An 11,046-nucleotide genomic window follows, 5' to 3' on the forward strand; every position below is an offset into this window, starting at 1 on the left:
TCGGCGTGGTTCCTCCTGCCCTTCGCCGCCCCACGCGGGGCACCGGCCCGCCCTCCCTGCCGGGCCGGTCCCGGGCGATGTAATGCTGCCCGACTGCCGCCGGGGACACCGAGACACAGGGAGCGCTTGGGCCGCGCCGGGGCCGCCCGGCCGCAGCTGAGTTCCTCCTGGCCACCCGCCTCTCCTAGGTGACCCGAAGGGAGCGTTTTCCCGGAGCCTCGCCCCCCCGGGGGCATGGGCGCAGCCCAGCCAGATGGACGAGAAGACCAAGCAAGGTGGGCGCAGACTGGAGGTGACGGGGGGCTTCGGGTGGGAAGCGGCCCCGAAGGACCTGGCCTCGAATACCAGAAAGGCCTGGAAGGGGGGCGTCTTGGGACCCCGAGGCCTCCTCAGGCCAGCTTTGGGCCGAGATGGGAGCGGAGGGGGAGGGCACAGGGCATTGAACTTTGAGACCTCCGGGGCTAGTGGGAAGATGACCTCGGCTGACCTGAGGAGCAGGGGCCCTTGCTTCGCCTCTGGCCTCTGCACGCAGCTTTGTAGAACACAGGTCTTGTCACTGCCCTGCTCAGAGCTCTCCCGTGGTCCTCTGTGTTCTTAGAACAAAACCCAGAACCCCAGGGCCGCTGGCCCCTGACCTCCGGTCTCCCCTCAGCCAGCCCCCTTGCTCCCTCTACTGAGACCCAGTGGCTTCTTTCTGTTTTTGTTTGTTTTTGAGTTGGGGTCTCACTCTGTCACCCAGGCTGGAAGGCAGTGGCACAATCACAGCCACTGTAGCCTCGACCTTCTGGTTTCCAGCGATCCTACCGCCTCAGCCTCCTGAGTAACTGGGACTACAAGTGCACACATCACACCACACCCGTCTGATTTGTTGATTTATTGCAGAGACGAGGTCTTGCTGTGTTGGTCTTGAACTCTTGGGCTCAAGCAGTCCTCTCACCTCTGCCTCCTAGAGTGCTGGGATTACAGGCTAGAGCCACTGCGCCCAGCCCCTTCTGTTCTAACGATTGTTTGCCCAAGGTCTTTGCCCTCATCCTTCTCTGCGTCTAGAACATTTCTCCTTGGTCTTGAAGCATCCACCTTCTCCTTCGGGTCTCAGCTTCAGTGTTACCTCCTCCTAGAGGCCTTCCCTGAACTCCTTACTCTGTTTATTTCTTGCCAAGAAGGAAGACAATCTGACTTTTTGTTTTTGTTGTTTTGTTCCAGGCTGGAGTGCAGTGGCAAGATCACAGCTCACCACAGCCTCCACCTCTTGGGCTCAGATGATCTTTCTGTCTCAGCCTCCCAAGTAGCTGGGACTACAGGCATGCACCACCACGCCTGGCTAATTTTTGAAGTTTTGTAGAGATGAGTTCTGGTTATGTTGCCTAGACTGGTCTCGAACTCCTGGACTCAAGTGATCCTCTTGCCTCAGCATTCCAAAGTGTTGAGATTACCGGCGTGAGCCATGCACTGGCCCAATCTGACTTTTTTCTTGTCTTGTTAAACTTGTTTATTGTCTCCCCACTGAGCAGGGAGGTCCATGAGAGGGACCTGTTAATTTAATCACTGTTGAATCCCAGTTCCTGGGACAGGGGTGGCACACAGTAGTAATTCAATAAATGCTTGTCAGATAAGTGATTAGAAGTATGGGAGGCCTTGGGAGTAGAAAGGAAAATGGAACCAAATGAGCCTGGAGTGGGAAGTGTCAGAGATGGCTTTCCAGAGAAAGAGCCTTTTAGTCTGGGTGCTGAAGTATGACATGTAATCAAGAAGACAAAGGGGGAGCAGCATGCGCAAAGGATCACCTCCTCTCGCCACCTTGCGCCCAGCTCCCTGCAATGTCCCGCTGTGCTGGCTTTCAGCAGAGGAGGTGGCCCTGCGGCTTACCCGGGCAGTCGCCGGCGGGGATGAGCAGGTGGCTATGCAGTGTGCCATCTGGCTGGCTGAGCAGAGAGTGCCCCTGAGTGTGCAGCTGAAGCCTGAGGTCTCCCCGACGCGGGACATCAGGTGAGGAGCGCGTGGCCGGCAGGGACCTGAGGCTTCTCAAACCCTGGTGGGCAGCAGGACACTTGCCTGTGGAGCAGTTATGCTTATGGCAGGTTCTGGTGTCCAGAGACCTTGCTGCAAACCCCAGGCCTGCCACTGATCAGTTGTGAGAAAGAGCGGGTCCCTTCACCTCTCAGAGTTTGTTTTCTCATTTTTATTTTTTGAGGTTGGGTCTCACTCTGTCACGCAGGCTGGAGTGCAGTGGCACGCTCATGGCTCACCACAGCCTCAATTTCCTGAGCTCAGGTGATCCTTCTGCCTCAGCTTCGTGAGTGGCTGGGATTATAGGCACATGCCACCACGCCTGGCAACTTTTTAAATTTTTGTGGAGACCAGGTCTTCACTGTGTTGTCCAGGCTGGTCTCTAACCCCCGAACTCAAGCAATCTTCCCACCTCAGCCTTCCAGAGTGCTGGGATTATGGGCATGAGCCACTGTACCTAGCCAGGTTTCTCATTTTTAAAATGGGACAGTAACAGTAGCTACTGCATCAGGTTATTAGGAGATGTACTGTATTAGAAGGTTAGGCCTTACATAGCAGGAAAAAATATAAAAGTGGCATGAAGAAGTCAGTCCCGATGTGTGGGTTCTACTCCCCAGGGTTCTCGGAGATTCACGCTTCCTTTCTCCTTATTCTGCTGTTTGTGGCCTCTGCTCTGAGATTCACCTCATGGCGCAGGGTGGCCGTTCCAGCTCCAGCCATCAGGCACATCAGGGGAGGGAAGCAAGGCACCTCTCCCCACTCCCGCTAAGAACACAGCTCCGAAGCTGCATACTTGCCTTCTGCTTAATGACTCTTCCAGCTACACTCAGTTTCAAGGGAGGTTGTACAGCCAGATTTTCGACCAGAATCCAGGGGCTCTCTCAGCAAGGGAAACAAGGGAGATGGATTCCCTCAGTCTCTGCTCCCAGAGCCTCAAGTTTGATGATGAAGCACTTTGTAAAGGTTTGGCCCATGCTGATCACTCAGTAAACCTTAGTGTCAGTGGACTTTTTTCTTTCTTTTTTAACTGATTTTTTATTGCTGTAAAGTAAGGCAAATCAGTTTCTGATTTTCAGTTCTCCTGGTGGGTCCCTTTTCATTTTTTTTAATTAACTTTATTGAGATAAAGTTTACATCCATATAATTCAGCCATTTGAAGTGTACAGTTCAGTGACTTTTACTGTATTCAGAGTTCTGTAGCCATCACCACAGTCAATTTTAGAACATTTTCATCATCCTGTAAAGAAACTTCAGACTCATCAGCAGTCACACTTCAGCCTCCTCCCTAACTTCCCATTCCTACACAACCACTCTGCTTTTTTTTTTGAGTCAGAGTCTCACTCTGTTGCCCACAGCCACTGCAGCCTCAACCTCCTGGGCTCAGGTGATCCTGCCTCAGCCTCCCAAGTAGCTGGGACTGTAGGCGTGTGTCACCACGCCCAGCCAATTTTTTTGCTTTAATGTAGAGACAAGGCTTCACCAAGGTTTGCCCAGGCTGGTCTCAAACTCCTGGGTTCAGGCAGTCCTCTCTCCTCAGCTCCCAAGTAGCTGGGATTACAGCTCCCAGCTGAGCTCCCATGCCCAGCCAGTAGTCACTTTTTTAATGTCCAGGAACTCTTTTTCTGGTTACTTCTTGCCTGTTCTTGCTCTATGAGTGCAGCATTTCCCTGAATCTCTCTGAAGATAGTAGATAGACTTTAATGTTGTTATTGGTTTGTACTCTACATCAACACTTCCACCTTTTTGGCATTGGACTGCCTTCACGGAAGACAGTTTTTCCATGAATGGGGGTGGGGAATCATCAGGCATTAGATTCTCATAAGGAGTGCATAACCTAGTTCCCTCACACGTAGGATTCATGCTCCTACATGAGTCTAATGCTGATTTGACAGCAGGAGCTCAGGTGGTAATACAGGCGATTGGGAACCATTAGCAGCTGTAAATACAGGTGAAGCTTCCCTCACTGGATCACTACTCACCTCCTGCTGTGTGGCCAGGTTTCTAACAGGCCCCAGACAACCTGCAGCCCAGAGGTTGGGGACCCCTGCCCTATGTCATCTCTGTTTCATTCAGGATTACATTCTGTTCTTTCATCTTAGTTCTTCCTTTTCATGTGTTTGATTTTCTAAAAAGCTTGACAGATCCTCGAGGAAGTTAAAACTACTGTCTTTGGAATGACACCGTTTGGATTTAAACCCTGCCTCTAGCAGTTATTTCTTAGTTTGGCAGAATCCCAGTGACCCATCTGTGCCTCGTGTGTTTATCTGTAAAAAAGGGACAGACAGTTCCCACCTCAGGGGTGGCTAAGAGGAGTAAATGAGTTCCTGACTGAAGTGCATTGTGTGATCTTGGCACTCGGGCCGTCAAGGCTCATTGTCTGGCCGAGGAGCAGGGGTGGGGAGGTGGGAGGAGGCGGGAGGCACCAGTTGCCGGGCCCTCGTGTGCCGTGTGAGTTCGCTCCAGAGCCGTGGGGAGTGGGTGTAGCAGTGGGTTCCAAGATGCACAGAATGCTGGAGTCCAGGGAAGGTGCCTCACCCAGACGGGGGGTGGCATGTGCCTGTGTACTGCACGTGCGTGTGCCTGTGTGCAAACATGCACGCGTTTGTTGCTGGTGGCTGAGGCTGGACCTGTGACCAGAGCCCTGCCCGCTCCCCTCCACAGGCTGTGGGTGAGCGTGGAGGACGCGCAGCTGCACACTGTCACCATCTGGCTCACGGTGCGCCCTGACATGACGGTGTCCTCCCTCAAGGACATGGTGAGTGAGGGCCTCCTCCCCCTCGCTCCTCCCCTCTCTGCTGCGGCCCTCCCTGCCCACTCTCCTTCTCCTGGGGCCCCACCAGGTCTTCCTGGACTACGGCTTCCCGCCAACCCTGCAGCAGTGGGTGATCGGGCAGCGGCTGGCTCGCGACCAGGAGACCCTGCACTCCCACGGCGTGCGGCGGAATGGGGACAGTGCTTACCTCTATCTGCTGTCGGCCCGCAACACCTCCCTCAGCCCCCAGGAGCTGCAGCGGGAGCGGCAGCTGCGAATGCTGGAGGGTGAGGCTGTGCCCCCGCAGGGGAACCGAGGCTGCGCTCAACCAGGGGGCCCCGGGCAGGTAGCACGGAGCCCCGGGCACTGGCACGCAGTCGAGAACTCACCTGGAGTGGCCAGAGAGGGAGTGGCCAGAGAGGAGGGGACGTGAGACGCCTGGGAGGGAGGCTTTCAGAGACCTGGTGAGAACAGCTGGCTGGGGGCGGGACTGGTCCCGCTCTGGCAGCTGCCTGACCTGGGGAAAGTTCATCCCTGTCTCCCTCCTCAGTTGCTGAATTTATAAATTGGGTGTGATGGTGATGATGATGGTAACTAGTATTTGTTGTACGTTTTTTGCTCTTGAAGTATTTCAGACCTGCAGAAAAGTTGCCAAATTGTACAAAGAACTTCCCTGGGGCTCCCATGTAGGTTCCCTGGGTCAGCACTCACCACAAATGCTCTACTTTATCATTTTCTTCCTACAAAATGTTTTCCTTTTTGAACCTTTTCGAGAGTAGGTTATAGACATGATAGCCCTGTCCCTAAACACTGCCGGTTATAGCTCTTTAAAAGAAAGGCTGTTTCTTATGTCACCACATATAGCCATCCCAATGTTCAGGACATCAGCATGCTGCGGTACTATTATTATTATTATCTCTCATCTGTAGCTCTTACTGAGATTTTGTCCCATGATTGGGCTTTGTAGCAAGGGACTTGGCGTTCGGCCGTCTCTGTCCCTCAGTCCCTTTCCAAGAGTCCAGCTGGTTTTGTTTCTTGGACCCATGTTTCCTCCTGTGGACCCTGGGGTTCATGCCTGGCAGGACTACCTCAGAGGTGCTGTGGTGTTGTTGGTGTGACACAGGAGGGTGGGTTTTCCGCAGAATTTGGAGGCCCAGAGGACACAGGCACATTGATGGCGGAGTAGGGACCCTGACCTTGTGGAAGCCAGGATGCCCGCTTGGCAGGGAGGAGGGGGCATAGAGAGGGGTCTGCCTGACTGGCTCCCAGGGTGGAGGGTGGAGGCTACATGGACCCACCACCCTCAACCCTTCTCCACAGATCTGGGCTTCAAGGACCTCACTCTGCAGCCACGGGGTCCCCTGGAGCCAGCACCCCCAAAGCCTGGGGCCCCTCAGGAGCCGGGCCAGGCACCGTCAGATGGGGAGCCTGAGCCCCCACCGGTAAGCCGCCCCCGTGTGCGTCCCTGCCCTGCTCTGCCCTGCCCAGCCTGACGCTGCCTCTGTTCCCAGGTGGGCTGGCAGTGCCCAGGGTGCACCTTCATCAATAAGCCCACGCGGCCTGGCTGTGAGATGTGCTGCCGGGCGCGGCCTGAGGCCTACCAGGTTCCCACCTCGTACCAGCCTGATGAGGAAGAGCGGGCGCGCCTGGCCGGCGAGGAGGAGGCACTGCGCCAGTACCAGCAGGTGGGTGCGGCGTCCCTGGACAGACACCTGCAGTGTGTGAGGCCCCCTGTGTGGGAGGTAGGCCAGGAAGGGAGGTGCCTGCACATTGCTGCTGCCCCCTTCTAACCTCGCTGCTGGCCGTGACCCTGCACTTGGCTGTGCCTTGTCCTCTCTTGGAGGTCGCCCTGGGGTTGAGACCCTGCCCCCGACGGTGACATGTCCTGCTCCCACATAGGCAGTGACTCTGCCCCAGCCTTGACACACCTTGTGCATACAAGTGACCCTGGGCTGTGACCCAGCACCCTAGCCATGACCACACACACCTCCACCCCATCTGCCTGTGACCTCACTCCTGCTGTCCCCTCAGCCTCACCCTGGGCCCTGCTTCCTGACCCCCTCCTCTCTGGCATGGTCCACCCTGACCTCCTCGCCTCTGTCCTGTCCCTTAGCTGCCTCATCATGACACCCACTGGTGACACATCGTCCCCCAGTGTCCCCCGTTCTGTTCACGTGTCCTGCACCCCCACCGCTTTCATTTCCATGGACCCTGGCCACAGCTGACTCCTGTTCCCATCTGTAGCTTGGCTCTAACCCCTGGCTTTGTCCCTCCCTACCCCTGAGCCTGCTCCCTCCCCAGCCCTGCCCTTCTTGGTAGTACTGCTTCCTGCTCCCCACTCAGACCCTGCCCCTCCTTCCCTGCCGCGTCAGTCCCTCACCTGGTGGTGCAGACTCCTGGCTGCGCCCTGGCTTCCCCGCCTCTGCAGCCCGGCTCCCGATCCCCCCTCCCTGACCTCGCCTGCCCCAGCCCCCACCCCCCCCACCCCCCCCACCTCACCCCCCGCCAGGGTTCCCCCCTGCCCGTCTGGCCCTGCCCCTTCATGGTCTGACCAACTCTGAGACCTTGACCTGCCCCGTGGCCCCGCCCCGTGTGCCCAGCGGAAGCAGCAGCAGCAGGAGGGAAACTACCTGCAGCACGTCCAGCTGGAACAGAGGAGCCTGGTGCTGAACACCGAGCCCGCCGAGTGCCCCGTGTGCTACTCGGCGCTGGGGCCCGGTGAGGCAGTGGTGCTGCGGGAGTGTCTGCACACCTTCTGCAGGTGCGGCCCCCAGCCCCGCCCCCAGCAGTGTGGCGTTTATGGAGCAGGGCTGGAAGTGGGTGGGGCCCTGTGCTCCGATCTCTCTGGACGCTCAAAAGACCTGCCAGGTAGGCTTTGCCTCCGTGCTGCAGATGAACATATTGCAGAGAGGACAGGCACTTCCCCAGGGCCACACAGCTCGAGAGAGAAGCAGCCCGGAGGGGAACCCAGGCCTCTGGCTCTGTGGCCTCCCTCTCACTGCTCAAGCGAAGCGCTGGCCCTCTACCTAGCTGTGGTGTCTGTCCCTCTCCGAGTCTGCCTTGGCCCCTCCACTTCTGGGTGTGGAGTACACGCACTCACCACAACAGACATTTGGAGCGGCCCCTGGTGCCCGGTGCCATGCCACCACCCGGAGCTTCCATTCCAGTGGGGAAGCTGGGGTTAGAGCCCCACTGATGGATGTCAGTAGCAGTTGTGTCCCATGCCTAGCACAGTGGACTGTGACGCAGACAACAGGGGCCCTCCCCAGGGAGGGTGGCGGCAAGTGTCCGAGAAGGGAGCCTGGGAGCAGAGACCGCCAGGTCTGCTGCGGGCTTGGGCCTGGCCTGTGGAAGGAGACCAGGGAGGTCGGAGCCCAGGGCTGAGTTGGGATTTGTTCTGCGTGGGATGGGGGTCACTGGGAGGACCTGGCTGCCGGGGCCCGGTTGACTCAGGAGCCCGCTGAGGAGGCTCCTGCAGTCATCCAGGCAAGGGGTGATGGGGCTGGGGCGGAAGTGGGGTGGAGGCTTGGTGGTGAATCGGTGAGAGGTGTGGGAAGGAGGCGGCTGTTGAGAAGTCTCCCTGGGGTGACGGAGAAGGTCGCTGGGGCTGTGCCTCCCGTGGAAGGATGGAGTCCTCAGAGGCCAGGGTTCAGGTGACTCTGACTCCCTTCCTCCCCCAGGGAGTGCCTGCAGGGCACCATCCGCAGCAGCCAGGAGGCGGAGGTCTCCTGCCCCTTCATTGACAACACCTACTCGTGCTCGGGCAAGCTGCTGGAGAGGGAGATCCGGGCGGTAAGGCTGGTGGGGCAGCCTTGGCTGGGCCCCGGGCCCTGGCGGACAGATGGGGCCTGGCTCGGGGGCGTGGGGATCAAGCGGCGACAGTTTCTCCGTGGGGTGCTGGGGTCCCACACAGGACAGCAACTGAGAAGGAAGCCCCCTTCATGAAGGACTCTGGGTCCAGACAGCTTGGGTGTGTGACCTCAGGCCAGATACCTAACCTCTCTGTGCCTCAGGGTTCTCACTGCCATCCAGACCAGACTTGCATTTCCAGGTCAAGGGCTGCAAAGGTCACAGTAGCTGATGTGTGTGGAATGTCGGGGGAGTGCTTGACCCTGGGAAGCCTGTGTCAGTCGGGTTTTGCTGTTTCGCAGATCACTCCCGACTTAGTGGCTTCAAGCAGCAGTCGTATATTTAGCACATGATATTCAGCATGTCTGTGTAGTTAGCCCTCCTTCTGCAGGTTTCACACCCAAGGATTCAACTAATTACAGAGAGAGAGTCATCTGAAAAAACAAAAACAATACAACAATAAAAAATAATACAACTTTGGTTTTTTTGAGTCGAGGTCTCACCGTCTCCCAAACTGATGTGCAGTGGCACAGTCACAGCTCACTGCAGCCTTGGATCCTGGGCTCAAGTGATCCTCCTGCCTCAGCCTCCTGAGTAGCTAGACCTATGGGTGCACCACCATGCCCTGCTAATTTTAAAATTTTTTTGTAGAGACAAAGTCTCATTGTATTGCCCAGGCTAGTCTCGAATTCTAGGCTCAAGCAACCCTCCAGCCTCGGCTGCACAAAGTGCTGAGACTACAGGTGTGCGTCACCATGCCTGGCCAAAATTTTAAAAACAATACAGAACAACTATTTACATGGTATTTATAGTATATTGGGTATTATCATCTAGAGATTTTAAGCATACAGGGAGGATTTGTGTGGGTTATATGCAAATACTGTGCCATTTTATGTCAGGGTCTTGTCTGTGGGGGTTTTGGAGCCAATTCCCGTGGTACGAGGAAGGACCATAATTTGGGCTGGGCTCATCTGGGTGGTTCTTCTGGGCTGGGCCAGGCCGGGCTTGGCTGATCTTAGGGGACTGAGCTGGTAGGTCAGCTATGGTGGTCAGTTTGCGGTGGCTGCGATGACTGGGGCCTGTTCACATGGTGGTGGTTTTGGGCTTTCAGGAGCTGCCCTGGGAACCCCAGTGCATGATGCTTTCTGAGTCTCTGCCGATTTCTCACTTGCTGCTGTCCCATTGGCCAAAGCCGGTTACGTGCTCAAGCCCAGAGTCCATGTGGGAGGGGTTGCTGTTATTCCCATGGCCCCTCACGGATTGCTACCCATCTGCATATGTCTGTACTTGCTGTTGTTACCAGGTCCTCTCCCTGGCTGCCACTGGTCTTGAGCAAGTGCTCTCTCTTCTTGGGGGCTCTATTCCCCATCTGTGGGCTGTTGGGTTTGATTCGTGGTCTTTAAACTGCCGGGGAATGGCCTTTCCAGACTTGGGCACCTTGGGTTCCCAGGACAAAACATGGAGGCAGGGCCAACAGAGGCTGGGGTTCCCTTGGGAAACCCCCCAGACACAGACACAGCACCCCTCTCTTTCCCATCACTTCTGCATCTCCCCTATGACCTTGTTTCTCCTGGGAATGCTCCTACTTCACCAAGAGTTTCTGGAGCCCAGGGGGCTCTGCCCTAGGGAAAGGGAGGAGGCAGAAGGGTAGAACTTGGGAAGTCCCCACTCTGCCATCAAGAGGGCCTCGTGTCACCTCAGTGGCTTCTGGGAAGGGCAGCCCAGTGGTTGCCGAGGCTTCCTCTCTCTGGCCTGGAGAGACCCCAACACCCAGAGTCATTCCACATGTCCCCAGCTCCTGGAGTAATTTGTCCAGAAGTTCTCCCTGTGCCGTCCATCCCCGCCAAGGGGCACGAGGCTAGGGCCAGGGTTCTTGCCAAGGGGCTGCCTGGACTTGTCTCGAGCTCCTGGGAGTTGACCTGGGCCTCTGCGAATGGTCAAGTGTGGCAGAGAGAGGAGGCAGGGGCCAAGCCAAGTAACGCAGTGGAGGTTGGTTTTTACTGGTTTGTTTTGAGTCAGGACCTCACTCTCACCCAGCCTGGAGTGTAGTGGTGTAGTCTTGGCTCACTGCAGCCTCGAACTTCTGGGCTCAGGTGATCCTTCCGCCTCAGCCTCCTGAGTAGCTGGGGCTGTAGGTGTGTGCCACCACGCCTGGCTAATGTTTTGATTTTCTGTAGAGATGAGGTCCTACTGGTTGAACTCCTGGGCTTAAGTGATCTTCCCACCTGGGCCTCCCAAAGTGCTAGGATTACAGGCATGCACCACTGAGCCTGGCCAGAGGTTGCTTTTATAAAAACAAAAAATAAGCCGGGCTCGGTGGCTCAGCCTGTAATCCGCGCCTTTGGGAGACTGAGGTGAGTGGATTGTCTGAGCCTGCTGGTTCGAGACCCGCCTGGGCAGCGAGACCTCATCTCTACAATAAAACAAAAAATCAGCCG

The 11,046-nt window shown here is 56.6% G+C and overlaps 1 protein-coding gene across 2 annotated transcripts in view; it reads left to right on the top strand.

Moving 5' to 3' along the window:
* Positions 1 to 11: 11 nt before the first annotated feature.
* The window catches only part of RBCK1 (RANBP2-type and C3HC4-type zinc finger containing 1), a 15,965-nt gene continuing 4,930 nt past the window's right edge, over positions 12 to 11,046 (top strand). Inside the window, exons 1-8 of one of the 2 annotated variants that reach the window (XM_008061411.2) lie at positions 12 to 275; positions 1,842 to 1,986; positions 4,669 to 4,762; positions 4,848 to 5,046; positions 6,080 to 6,201; positions 6,271 to 6,444; positions 7,360 to 7,520; positions 8,440 to 8,551. In XM_008061411.2, coding sequence (XP_008059602.1) covers positions 254 to 275; positions 1,842 to 1,986; positions 4,669 to 4,762; positions 4,848 to 5,046; positions 6,080 to 6,201; positions 6,271 to 6,444; positions 7,360 to 7,520; positions 8,440 to 8,551 — 1,029 coding nt within the window. In that variant the 5' untranslated portion in view covers positions 12 to 253. The remainder of the gene's footprint in view (positions 276 to 1,841; positions 1,987 to 4,668; positions 4,763 to 4,847; positions 5,047 to 6,079; positions 6,202 to 6,270; positions 6,445 to 7,359; positions 7,521 to 8,439; positions 8,552 to 11,046) is intronic. The other variant, XM_008061412.1, reaches the window with a different exon arrangement.

Source organism: Carlito syrichta, unplaced genomic scaffold (genome assembly GCF_000164805.1).
Source record: "Carlito syrichta isolate Samal-C Ts95f unplaced genomic scaffold, Tarsius_syrichta-2.0.1 Scaffold305245, whole genome shotgun sequence".
In the NCBI taxonomy this organism is placed as follows: domain Eukaryota; kingdom Metazoa; phylum Chordata; class Mammalia; order Primates; family Tarsiidae; genus Carlito; species Carlito syrichta.